At 53.1% G+C, this 13,985-nt stretch overlaps 1 protein-coding gene across 1 annotated transcript in view; it reads left to right on the plus strand.

The window, feature by feature from the left end:
- MAD1L1 (mitotic arrest deficient 1 like 1) overlaps positions 1 to 13,985 on the plus strand; it is a gene marked incomplete at both ends in the record, with an annotated part of 349,706 nt that overhangs the window by 289,805 nt on the left and 45,916 nt on the right. Inside the window, one exon of the mRNA XM_084250129.1 lies at positions 5,418 to 5,608. Coding sequence (XP_084106255.1) covers positions 5,418 to 5,608 — 191 coding nt within the window. The remainder of the gene's footprint in view (positions 1 to 5,417; positions 5,609 to 13,985) is intronic.

The raw sequence follows: 13,985 nt of genomic DNA on the forward strand, positions 1-13,985 counted from the left end.
GTCCCCAGGTCCTCAGCCACAGTCACAGTTGTGTCCCTACTGGTCTCCCTGCTGACCCAGGGACCGTGAAGTCCTGCTCCCCAATCCCTATCCCTGCCTTCAAAGTCACTGTCCTCTCATCCATCTGCTTTTCATCTCCCAAAATGTCATCCATTCCCCTTGTCTGCTGTTGGCATTGCATTCCCCTCTCACTGTCCTGTTGGGAGCTGCATAGACAAACATTCAAGGGTATGTTCCTTGTGCAAAGGTGTTTACTTTCATTTACACCTACAAAGCTTTTACACCTGCAAAGCTTTTCCAGGGTTATAATTTAGAGCTTAAGGAGAAATGGCAGAAGCACTTTCTATACTCCAGGTCCTTGAAATGCTCTGGGGTCACAGTAATGACAAAAGGCCTGGGTTTCATCTCTGCTAAGCTCCTAGTCTAAAGCAGGAAACGAGCAAGAAGCATGTGCTCCATGTGCTAATAAACACTGTGCAGGAAAAAATGATGCATCCTGAGAACAAAGAACAAGACAAAGTGATTTTAAAGCTGGAATGTGCAAGCGGGGACTATGAGGTGGGAGTGGCTGCTCCAGACATGTGCAAATGTCCTGAGGTAGGAAGGAGAGCAGTGCCTTTGGGACATGACATGAAATAATACCAGTGCAGCTAGAACTGGGGAGTGGCGAACCAGCTTCCTCTGCTGATATCTACACATCTTCTCTTAGAAATCTATCCAAACGACCCCTGGTTGGGACTGGATATGCAGAAGGGAAGAATATGAGTCCAGACAACAGAGGACCTACCCTGACTGCACCCTGGCCCAGGCAGAAGCTGCTCAGAGCTCAGTGACCTAGTAGAAGGCCACACAGCAAGCACTTCAAAAGCAGCAGCTTGGTTTTGGGATCCAGCGACCTTGGTTTCCAGCCCCAGCTCTAGTGTGGACTTCAGCTCTCCCACACGAGTTGTCTACACTAAAGGTGCTAGCTTCCCCACATTAGCTGAGCCGAACCACGCCTGCAGATAGCAGTGAGGTTTATAGTTAGAATCATTCTAGACTCAGAAGTGGGTCTGGCCAGCCCAAGGCACATGGAGCTGTGCCTTGAGAGGTCCTGGGATGGAAGCAAGAGACAAGCTCAGTTGGGTCTGATGGTGCTGTCTGTCCTGTAAGATATAGTTCAGTGAAGGGCTGGCAAGCTCCGAGCTGACATGTATGCAGTTACCCAGCACAGGGCCCCTCCAGCTCCCTCAGTGTGCGGTGCCCTTAGCCCAGAGTCCAACTGGCCACAGCCCAGTAGGCCCACGGGAAAAGAGGGAAATAGACAAGCAGCCCCGAAGGCTGCTCTCCTAAGAACAATTTGCAGCTTTAAAAGCATCCCTGCTCCCTCCTGTCTACTTGTGCCACCATGCACCAAGGAGTGAAAGGTGGAGTGATGGATGTTGGGGGCTTCCTCCTCTAAAAGCCTTGCCCTGACCGTGGGGCAGCAGGTTGGGTCTGATCTGGAGCTAGTGGAGCTGCTAGTGACTGGGTAGGATAGACCCTTGCCACTGCCACTACCCGTCTTCCTGCCCTTTTGCCTGCAAAGTGCTATGAAGGGACTGGAATTGCCATGATACTTGCACTTTCCATGGAATAGAGGCAATACTGGGTTCTGCTGGACCCCCAAACCCTTGACTGGATATCCTGCAGAGACCCAGCCAACCTCTGCCTGCTTCTCACCTGCTCTGCCCACCCCCAGGAAAAAACTTCTCCACACTTCAGACTGTGAACGGGCTCTCCAGAGAAATATGCCTGCAAACGCTCCTTTATCCTGACATCTGCACTCTCGGGGGCAAAGCCACTCTCTCCTGCCAGCCTTTACATAATAGCATGCAATTTATTTTTATTCTGTGCCCTTCCCACAAAACTTTCACAGCTGCCTTGGTGATTCCTGCTGGAGTCAGGTGTTGGCTGAGATGGTGGAGGGGGAGTGGAGGGTTGACGTGGTTAAGTGGACATAGCATGTCCTGTGGACGTGACTGGCGACAGTCAGTAAGCCTGGGCTTGCTCCACCCCACAGGCCCAAGAGCAGAAGGCATTGCTCCGACTGGGCTCAGCTGCCCTTGACCTCAGTGACCATCCCGAAGCCTCTGCCCACCCTCCTCACCTGGGCTCAGAAGTCATGTCCTCTCTCCTTTGACACCCATGTGCCCACCATCCTCCCTTTTCTCTCCCTCATGCCTCACCAAGACAATGAGAGCCCTCTGCTAGGCCTGTGTCACAGCTGTGTAAAGGGCTGGGGAGGTGTTAGGAGTAAGAGTACAGCACGTGGGAGGTGAGGTGTTTGGGCCCTAGAGTTTATGGGCAGTTTACCCCAGCCAGGGAGGCCCTGGAGCTCTCAGCAATCCTAACAGGGCCCTTTCCACTCCACTAGCTCTGCCTACTCTGGTCATCACCAGCAGGTCAGGCCTGACAATGGCTGCTGGGTTTTGATGAGGCAACTGTCCCCTTGGGCCTAAAGGTGGGTGCAAGCCAGGTCTACAGGGGTTTTAACCTCTGGAGCTCTGATCTCTGGGCCCCAGAGACACATCTGAATACCACTTACATGGTATTCCCTCTTTTCCCATGGGCCCACTGGGCTGTGGCCAGTTGGACTCTGGGCTAAGGGCACCGCACACTGAGGGAGCTGGACGGCCCTGTGCTGGGTAATTGCATACACGTCAGCTCAGAGCTTGCCAGCCCTTCACTGAGCTATATCTTACAGGACAGACAGCACCATCAGACCCAACTGAGCTTGTCTCTTGGTGGCAGGTGAGCTCTGGCGGCCAACACATCTCACCACTCCCCCTGCTCACCACCTCGCTTGCCTGGGATCCTCACACTGACCAGCACAGGTCTGCCCCCTCCCTCGCCCCCGGAAACCTGTTCTCCCTCTGGGAAGAGTCTGCATGAGAGTGATGTTTCTAAGGCAGAAGGCACATCTTTTATTTATTTAATCTGACCGTCATGTGAATAATTCATTCACATTTATGTAAGTAGTTGAACTACAAGAATAGTGGGGAGGTCAAAACATTGACTCCTCTGTGCCCCAAATCAAAGCGAGAGTTCAGTTCCCCGCCCCAGCCCCCTACATGAAGTGTGCAGGTGTGCAGGTATGCTTCTCCTGAAAGTTGGATCCCTTGTGTTCCTCCTGGACCAGGCAGGCTGGGGTCAGAGCCTTCCACCTCTGAGAGGTCGTGAGAGCTTGAGGAAGCCATTCTCCTCACCAGCCCCATGTTCTGCCCATCACAGACAACAGAAGACCTGCCTTCTGTGCCAGGCACGGTGTGGGAAATGGCTTCCCTGGGTGCCTGGCACTTGGCTCATAGCAGGTGCCCAGTAAGCATGGTGGCAGGTGAGCTCTGGCGGCCAACATGCCTCACCACTCCCCCTGCTCACCGCCTTGCTTGCCTGGGATCCTCACACTGACCAGCACAGGTCTGGCCTCATCAGCTAAGCTCTCTGCTCATGGGGAATCTGAACTGCATAATAATCGGCATTTCTGTAACTTCTCCAAGGTCAGGCTGAGTTTATTACCAAAATTTAATTTTTCCCAATGGACATCTGAGATCCATTAAGGCAATTCAGTCTGTGATGGTAAAATATCACCTGGGCAGTATGGCCAGAGACTTTCTCTGTAAAGTGGGTTTTCCTCCTGCTTGTAGATCCATCTTAGGTGCGGTGGCTGAGGGACACGGAAGAGCTTTGGGGTCAGAGCCTCCGACTACCCTTTTGATTTCATAGTCTGATTACTCGATTAATCAAGGTCTCCAAGCCTGCGTCCTGATGGAGAGACTCTCAGCTCCAGAATAACAATGTCCTCCGGGGCCTTAAAGCTAGTGATTAATGGGGGGCAGGCGAGGGCAAGACGTTTGCCAAGTGCATGGACAGTGGAGAGCCTGGAGAGCTGAGCCCTAGATTAGGATGCCTTATTCAGAACCAGGACATAGCCCCATCAAGCTGTCTGCAGAGCTGCAGGCTGCGTAGACAAGACAGAGGATGCAAGCAGACGCTGGCTTGTTCCAGAGCATGTGAGACGGGGATGTTGTTGAGAGTTTGGTCCTTGCATTGGATAGTCCTGCTTCTGCTACTTATGTATGGCCAAACAGTGCTCTCTCAGGGCCTCATGTCCCCTGGTCTCCACTGGCCTTCTCCCCTGGAATACAGGCTCCCATGTGTCCTGACCCCCTCCTCCCCCAGGAGAGACACTATCTTGCATCTTCAGCTGGCCCCTACAGTGCACATACTCATACTAACCAAGGACTGCACCCGCCTTTCCTGCTCCTGTCCTTGTGTCTGTCCGTAAGAACTTGGCCTGAAAGCCTTTTTTCCCACACTCCTCCCCTGGGGAGCACCTTTGGGTGCCTATTGAGTGTGACCCTGTGGTTTTCATTCTAGTCTCTAATTCAGGCCAGCCTTGCCTGATTCCTGTGTGTAGCTTGAGGAGCTGGAACTATTGTCTCTGACATAGTTGGGGCTCCTGGGGTTCATAGCCTACAGGAGAGCAGGGTTCATACCCCAGCTGACCAGCGCTGAGGCCTGGGTATTCTCCACAATCCCCCTCGTTCAGCTGAGCTCCTGTCCCACCCGGGACAGCCCCAGACCCTAGAGGGTGTCCCATGGTCTGCTTCAGACAGACCGGCCAAGTAGTGCCTGGCCTGGGAGACAACCCCATGCACCTTTAGTGGAGCCAGTCTTGCAGATTAGTGGGGGATAATCGAGGTTTAATTACTCAGAAGGCACCTTGGGTGAAGGATTCATGGTAATTGCTATTTCCTCCTGATAGCCGCACGCAGCCGGTTTCTCCTGGTGCTTTGTAAACTAGAAGTGGTATGTCTCCAGGGGGCCAGCAGAGGAACCCCTAAGACATTGTGATGTGATATGATATGATATGATATGATATGATATGATATGATATGATGTCAGTGCCCCCCCCCCCAGAACATTCTTGCCTGAACGCTGCTGATGAGCAAGGCAGTGAACAAATGCCCTCCATTACCAGCCCACTCTCATGACTGTCACTGTTGCCTGACATCCTTCTGCCTCGAGAGCCCACTTGTGAGGTGTAAAATTTGGAGCCCAGAGCCGGGGCTCTCTGTTCAATGTCTGTTCAATATCTTCTTTGAGTCACTTTTCTGTGGAGTTCCTACTTTTAATGTAATAGTGTCACCATTAGTACCACCCAAAGGTCAGGCTGCTTACAGCTTGTTCTTTTCCTTTGGTAACGGGGAGCATAGCCCAGTTGGTGTAGTGCAGCCTTCCCGTCCCCAGCAGCTGTCACCTTAGGGCCTTGTCCGCCCCACCCTGCAACCTGCTTTTCTGTATGCTGCCCCTTCCTTAGGCTTCTGGCCCCAGAGCTGCCCCTTCATCTCTAGCCAGGCTGGCAATTTCACCTCCTCTTTTTCCTCCTCCCTCAGAGCTGAAGAAGCAAGTGGAAAGCGCTGAACTGAAAAACCAGCGACTTAAGGAGGTCTTCCAGACCAAGATCCAGGAGTTCCGCAAGGTCTGCTACACACTCACGGGCTACCAGATCGATATCACCACAGAGAGCCAGTACCGGCTCACCTCCATGTACGCCGAGCACAAGAATGACTGTCTCATCTTCAAGGTAGGATCCTGCCCTCTCTCTGGTCAGGGAGGAAGTCAAGCCCTTCCCTCCTGATGAAGGCACACATTTCAGAAGTTGACTGCTGACCCTTGGCCACCTCCAGCTTCTCCCTGCAGCTGGGGTCTCATGCTGGGTGTTCGGTCCCCATGTCTTCGTGTCTTGACTTCTAGGTGTCAACATTCCTGGAATGGGTGGAGGTGGCTGATGATATACAGTGTGTGCAGTGCCCCCAAGAGGGATGAAGTCTTTGGATGAAATCATTGAAATCATTGTTAGGCCACGGGGCTGCCTCAGTGTGCAGTTAGACCATGGCCAGAGGGATGGTCAGTGTGACACTGGGCACATGGGGTGAGGAGAAAAGCCCTGGCTCTCAGGTACACCAGGAGCAATGGCGTGAATGCCCTTCAAATTTACAGGAGAGGTCAGGCTGAACCACAGATAGACAGGAGGGTGTGACACCTGTGGGGGTGAGGTGGGCTCCCCAAGCGGAACCCTCTGAGTTGGAAGAAGCTCAACCTGGTGGAACTGTACATTGAGTCAAGGCCTACGGTGGCTTCCAGGCTTCTGGGCTAGGACAGTCATGCGGTGAGCTGGGCTCCAGAGCAGAACTGGATTTTTAGTGTCAGGCAGGAGGGTAAGGGGGAGGCTGTCCCACTGGATGTCACATGAGATCAGGGTGAAGAGACACCTGGCACCACCATGGGGTGGCTGCTTCAGGATGGTGCAGGATCCTGAGGGTGCTCATCTGGCTCTGGTGCCAACTGTCCGGTCATCAACCTACCTTCTCCAGCCCGTGTCTCTCCATCTTGAGTCAGAGCTGTGTCTCAGCTGGGGGACCGCACACACCTAAAGATCACAGCATTTCTTTTTGATTACTTGGTCTTCTTAGGTCATGTTCATCCATTCTTACACTTTGTGAAACTCTTAAACTTTCAAATGAGTAATATATTCATACATTCAAAGGCTCTAAAGTAAATAAACTGCCAGAAATATACTTCTTCACTTTAGATAATTCTGTATCATCTTGAATAATTCAGGGTTACTTGTGGGTGTTAATTTAACACGTTGCAGAAATCCCATGTTTTTTTTTTTTTCTTGCCAAGATTACGTAAATAAGCAGAATGTACAGTTTTTATGAATGGTCACTGTTTAACATATTGCTCCTCATAGCCAACGTTATAAGTTATGAGAAGAGTTTTTTCTGGAAGTAATTAATCTTATTCAAAGGATAACATTCCAAAGTATTTAATATCTATAGGTAGTTGAAAGTAGTGAATATCCAAAAGTAGAACACAACTCATTCATAATCCCACCACCAAGAGCCCACCACTGCTGCCTTTGCGATGTGTTTCCCACCGTGTCTCGCTCATGAAGGTATGGTTGCGGGTATGTTCAGTGTCCAAAACCAGGACCGTGGGTTCCACTCTATATGCTATTGCATGTCTTTTTAAAATGATGTCTGCAGGGGCCTTGTTGCTGTCTGTCTTTACCCATGATGCACTCTGTCCATCCAGCTGTGTGTCCTTTTCTGCCTACAAGTCTCAGATCAGCTGGACTTTTAGTCCTTTCCCCACACAGGGACCTTGGCACTGCTACTTCCAACACCTTAATCTCTGGCCCTAACCACACAGTAGCCTCCTAGCTTCTTAACTGCCCTTGGCTCGGGCATGGCAGGATGTTGTTGAACAGACTGGGGTGCCATCCCAGTGTGGCCCTCTAGTACCCCAAGCTTAGCAGGAATACCTGCTCATCCTCCACCTTTGAGTCTTTGTGCCCACCTCCACCCCCTGCCTCCAAAAGAGAAGAGAGTCCCTGGGATGGGGAGTGAAGGGGCAGAGCTGACCCCCTCGGAGAAGTGGCTCACACAGCAGGGCGCTCAGTGACGCAAAGTGTGCTCCTGGCCCCACACTCTGATGTGCAATGCAGAGTGGTGCGTTGCACCCCAGGCTGCATTTTCACCCCTCAGGCCTCACTGGGTTATGGGGGTCATTAAATGAGGCCATGAAGAACTGCCAATTTGGAGGCAGGACCAAAAGCTCCTTCCTGGACCTGGTAAAGGCAGCCAGTTGGTGGGCCTGGGTGTCTCATTGCCCCAGGACCAGGAGCCATAGTGATGCCAAGGAAAGGCATAAAACTTAGAGTTGAAGTATGAGGATCAGTGCCCTCGCACTGCCCTTCCCCTCAGTCTCTTCATCTGTGAGTTAGGGTAGCAGGAGTTCAAGTCTGTACAGTACCCACCACAATGCCTGACACAAGGCATGCCCCAAGTGCGTCCATGCTGAGTTTTGGGATCTTCTGGGCTTTTGTTTGTGAGAAGTGAACCCTCAGCAGACAGAAGCAGCTCATCTATACCCATATTTGTCCCATGGGATCCCCATTTCTGTCTCCCCTGACTTGAGTCGCTCTGTACATCCTACAGTTGGGCCCTGGTGAGTTTGTACCAGCCCAACAGCAAGGCACAGATCTGGTCCCACACACCTTCTCCAGGAAGATGTCCTATGTGCCCAAGTGATGGGACCCCATCTTCCATTAAAACCCCTCTCAGGACACAGGTCACTTTCCATTTGGTTGATGGTTTTGTGGGTGGCCTTTTTTCTGCTAGTTTTGGTGTGCTCGGAGGGCAGGAGCCACGCCATGTCTTTGGGTCCTCAGCAGGCCCAGCCTTGCACCTTTGCCTAAGTGAGACCTTCAGTGCTTGTATGGATGTGAACAAGGGAATAGGAACCCCATCCCCTCAAACCCAGAACCTGGCCAGGCCTCAGGCCCCCCTGTCCTCCACCAGAGCTTGCCTCAGGAACTATTTGCCAGTATCAGATGCCGAGACAGAGCCTCTGACAGGAGACCACAAAGTCCTGGGGAGAACAGGGGAGGAATTTTGGGCAAGCCTCAACCCAATGCTATTCCTCTCCCATTGCCCTTAGGGTCTCTAGACCATCTCTTTTGCCCATGGAACAGACAGGACTGTGAGTAAAAGGCCTGAAAGGGGAGTTCTGTGTCATTAGGCTTCACTGGCCTCCAAAGAGTACAGAGACCTTAAGTGGGGAGGTAGGAGAGGCAGTCCAGGTCCTCTTGGCCTGGGGGCATACTCCCTAGGAACTTCCCCATAATGTCCTGGCACATGGCAGAGGACCTGCTCTGGCCACAGCTGGCACCACTGTTGGGCAAAGCAAAAGTCATGATTTCCTGTCTTCAGCAAACTCAATCCTCCAAGGCTTTAGTGAATCAGATGTCACACCAATCCCCAGTGTGTCTGTGGGAGAGAAGACAAGGAGAAGGGAGACTAACTCAGCCCTGAGGGCATAAGAGGCCATCAAGGGAGCCAGACTGAGTGGCCCTTGTTGCTTTCTTCTAAACTCGGAGAGCCTGGGAGTCCATGTGTGCACATGTGTGCTAAGGCCTGTCCCTGCCTGGCACCCCTCCTATGTAATCCCCTCTAGGGAATTAGTGTTTTGCCTTCTCTCCAGGGCTGCTTGCAGGCTCCCTGACAGTGAGGAACTCTCCCTGGCAGCAGAACTCCTCATGGGATAGCAGGGCAGAGCTCCAGGCAGCTCCCATGGGCCCAGCCTGCCCATCCATTAAGCATCTTTCTCTTCTCTGCGTTTCCTGGCCCCAAGTGAGTGCCCTTGGTTGGTCACTGCACTCTTGTGGGGCTCACTCTCCCCACCTGTATTGGGAGCTTGTTCCAGAAGCTCTGGATCCTTCTCACCCTGCCTTCTGGGTTCACAGCAGCTTCCCAGCCAGCCCAGTTTTCATTAGGGCCACAAGGAAGGTTCTTAATGCGTACTGTGGCCCTGATGAGATTCTGCAGGAACAGAGACCAGCCCAGGGGGTGCAGGGCCAAATGACCTGCCAAGCCCACCCTGCCATTTCCAGGGCTGCCTCAGGGCACTGCGCTTGGGGGCTGCACCACAGATCAGCACAGGGCAAGTGAATCAGGCTGGGAAGGATTGCATGAAATGACAACCTCCTGGCCACTTTAGTTTCCCCAAGAAGATTTTCAGGCAGGAAGGGGGCTGAAGGCAGTTAGAAATAGCTAAGTGCTCTTCCAGTCGGGTAGGCGCTGCAGATGTGCGTGGGGATAATTGAGGGTTTTGCGCTGCCCCACACAGCTCCACTGGAGAGGAGACGGGCGGCCTGGCTGCGGGGGTGGAGAGCTGCCGGCCCAGCCTGCTCGGGAGAAGCGGGAGCTCTCAGCCAGCACCCCAGCAGGGCCTACCGCCTTCCCATCCCTCCCCAGGCAAGAAATGCTCCTCACAGCCCCCAGAGTGTTCTTGGAAAGGGTCTATACTGCCCTGGTCCACGTGAGGGAACCTGTGGAGGTGGGTGGGTTTAGAAACTCCGTGTGGGCAGGATCATGTTCATGGCCCTGTCTCTCCTCCAAGCCCTTCTCTTTCTCTGGTCCTCAAGGGTGTTCCTCCATCCTAAAGTTCCCAGGGCAGAAAGTTCCCTGTGACAGGAAGAGCAGACCTGGCGGTATGAGTGTGTAGTTTAACACAAGGCCAGGGCCTCACAGGGGATAAATCACCGGCTGAGGTACCTGGGACACAGCTGCAGTTTTGTGGGTACCCCTTTCCTCCCTGTCCTGGCTTTTCTCAGGGTCCTTTAACAAACCACCGGCCCCTTCATTGCCTCTTCCAAATGACCCCTGGTTGTTGGGCGCTGGGGATGAGCAGAACAGGGTCTGACCCAAGGTTGTTTGGTATTAGGGGGATAGAGCCCCAGACCAAGGCCCTTCAGGTATATCAGGCTTGCCAGTGGCCTGCTCACCCTGGAAAGCTTTCCAGACAGGCTCTCCTGTCTGTGTTTGACAGGATGTGGTCTTCCCACTCTTCCTCAGAGCCCTGTCCCCTAACATAGCGTGACTCCAGCCAAGGACCATAGACTCATGAACCAGGGACCTGGCGGCCAGCTGGGGCATGTTGGCACAGGTTGAGATCTGTGCAGGGTGTATTGCTCCCTGAAGAAGTGTTCCATTTGCTTTCTGTGGGTGTGGTGTGACCTTCGAGCTGCCTATTCTTTTCTCTTAACACAGGATATAAACAAGCAGGTTTCCCCACCACCCTCGGGTGCTCATCATGCTCAGAGCAGGCACCTTTCCGTGCCTCCCTCACTGCCCCAGCACAGCACCTGGGGTAAACCGCCTCGGTACTGCTGGTCTGATGGCTGTCCAGGCCGCAGACCCCTGCAGCACACTGAATGGGGCAGGAGGCAAGGAGGCAGCCCACAAGGGCAGCAGAGGCAGAAGGGGTCCACCATCAAGGAGGGGAGGGCCTCCTGGGAGTCCTCTGCTACCCCAATGCTCTTTTCCTCTTTCTCACACCTCCACTGGACAGCACCTGGCACAGAGTCACCTGGGAGAAGGACTTGGACAGGTTGAGAGAAGAGACACTTGAGCTACAGCCCCAGCATCCCCAGTGGCACTGGACTAGAGCTGGGCAGCGAAGCCTGAAACAGCACAGGTTACCATGGCAACTGCTTTAGCTAGAGGAGGAAGGAATTAGGGACCGGGAAGACCTAGCCCTGCCCTGTGCTGGAACCCCTCACCCGCTCATGGCATCTTGAAACCCCAGCTCCAACCCACAAATTCTGGAAGCAGGAGTTGTCTCCATGCGACAGCTCTCCTTGTCAGATGACCTGAAACCAGCCCCATGGGTCCCAAGACACAAGACCTCAGTGACACTAATGTGCTGTGGTCTCCTTCACCTGGCACTCTGCCACGGCTTGAACTTCAGACCCCATTAAGCTCTTTCTCATCTCCATGAGTTGGGACAGAGGGGCATCAGGGAGGAATTTTAAGGTACGCCCATGACTTCCAGGTGGCGAAGTGGGATGACACATGGTCTGGGCTTTATCCGCAGTCTAGGGCCCCATGTCAGGAACACCACCCTGGCTAGGCAGCAGGAGGGGCTTCCCACTCCATCACCTGTTTCAAGACCCTCATGGTTGGTGTGATGGTCTAATGGAGTTTGCTATGGACGTGTGATTGATCCAGGTAGTTTTGTACTTTGTTGTCTCCATGTGTGGTAACCCCCGATCCTAATACCGAGACAACCCAAGGTTACAAAGGGTTAAATGAGGAGTGGGTTCACAGAAACGGTGGGAGAGCGAGCCACGGAGCCCCCAAGGTCCTGTTCTTACAGGGCCACTGCCACTCCAGCACCTGCGTCAGTCCTCCTGTGCCAGACTCGTGACCCTTCCTCCTCTGTCTGCCCCCTCACTTGAGACATTCCCTGTGCCAGTGCTGTGCCAGCCACTTTCCTGTGCTTTTAGATCTGGTGATGTTTTGGAATTAAAGTCCCTGTGTGATTAAAGTGAGAATTACAAATGAAATGCAAATGTGGACCTGGGAACACCCAGCTAGATGACTTACCAGCCCCCTACCAGGGCTGTGGTGCTAACAGGGCCCATAACCCTGTGTGCCTCCCTGTGCCTCTAAGGTAGATGTTTGTGGGGGAGGAGGGGAAATGGCACTGAAGTCTGGCAGGTGCTCCTAAGAACTTACCTACTAGGGATCAAGCATATGGGGGAGAGAGGGTACCTTCTCCCGGCACTGAAGGTGAGTCTTGGAGGTGGTAGAGAAATTCCATTTGTCCCCTGGCTCACCCCAAGTGTAGCTGGACCACAGGGTCTGGCCAAGATTAGTTTAAACAAACCCTGTGCTACCTCTTGTTAGCCAAGCACCCTCAGGAGAGCCTCTTACCCCACTGGGCAGTTGTGACAATGTAGATTCATACTGGCTAGACCATAACAGTACAGGTACAAGACACTCAGCTGCCGGCTCTTTGGCTGATACTGCCCCGGTGGGTGCCATCTTGCCAGCCAAGTAAGCAGCAGACCTCCCAGCCCAAGCCCCAAGCTCAGACCTAAAAGTCGGAGCAAACCATGAGCCTTTCACCCTCCCCCGCACACCATGGTTCTGTCTCGATTTTCACAGAATAATTGAGACCCCAGGACACCGAGTCTTCATCTGAGCTCACACCTTAGTTTATGGACCAGGAGGACAGTAACATCTAATCAGTTCATGCAGGGGGGTCCAGGCGTTTGAGTCAATTCCTAGAACCCAAGTTGGAGTGTGTCTGTTTTCAAGTTGTCTGAGTCACAGAAAGGATTTTGCTTCATTTTCTATTGCTTTTAAAGCAGAAGAAATACTGGCCTGAGGGCTCCTCGGTCTTCTCTGCATGAGCCTGGCCTCAGCCTGTCTATAAATGAGACCTAGCTGTGACCTGACTTGTCACACCCTTTCTTGCCCGACCCACAAGAGACTTCGCCCAGAGAGCTTTGATGGGCCAGGAGGTAGGGCTGGAGAGCAGGCCCTGCCTGGGTTGGCCCTCAGGCTGCCAGCCAGGGAGCTGCTGAGCTAGTTCCCAGCTTCCGTTGACCTGGAGAGCTGTTCCCCTCTGCCCCCAACCCGTATCCCCAGGCATCAGCATACAGGCTCCTTTGGAGGAAGTACATAACCTAGCCATGTGTGATGCCAGCTGCTGGGTCCCCAGGCAGACAAGGCAGCCGGTGACCCCTCACCTCCACTCTGACCCAGGACCCAAATCCAGGGCTGCCAGGCCTGGCAGCAAGACTTCAAGAGAACTGCTCATCCACCATTGATGGGCCTGGGTCTGACACCCAGGGTTGGGAGGAGGCCTTATCCCTCTTCTGCAGGGATATTTGCTGTTTGTGCCCAGCCGTGTGGTCTCGGTCTCAAGGCCTGGCTGAGGAATGGTGACATGTGAGCCTGTGCATACATGAGCAGCCTTGCAGGAAGTGAGAACTGATCGACTCCCACCTGCAAAGTCCAGGGAGGGCAAACTCACCACTCTCTCCACGTCCTCCCCTGACAGGCAATCAGGACCATTCACCAGGCGGCTGTGGAAGGACGACTTGTGGAGCATTCCAATCTCCTCCTGCAACAATGAGATCTAGATAGACACTTTAATTTGAATTTGCCTTTTTTGGGTCCCTGAATTTCAAATGGAGTTGCTTTTAATGCATGCTGACTTCAAAACCTCTCTCATTTCTTTAACTGAGGAGGCCAGACTGAGCCCGCCTGGAATTTGAATGATTCGGAAGCTTTGTTGGTCACGTAGAAAGTGTGGGCCCTAGCCCATCTGCCCAAACATGCTGGCACAGTGACGAGGTACTAGGGGCCTGAGCTTGTTTATCTGGAGGGCTCCAGGCAAAGCTGCCACTTCTCGGTGTTTGCTAGGCCATTCTGTGGAGGAGGACTTGGCTGTTCTGGGTCCTGGAGCTAGGCTTGCACAGCAGTGAGACATAGCCCCTAGCTCAGGATAAGGAAATGCTTGCCGACCTGGGCTTGGAAATTTGCAGAGATGCGTACAGAACTGGCTGACTTGATGAATAGTGAGAGCTGCATTCTAGTCAC

The sequence above is a fragment of the Talpa europaea genome, assembly GCF_964194135.1.
Source record: "Talpa europaea genome assembly, chromosome: 12".
NCBI classification, from domain to species: Eukaryota; Metazoa; Chordata; class Mammalia; order Eulipotyphla; family Talpidae; genus Talpa; species Talpa europaea.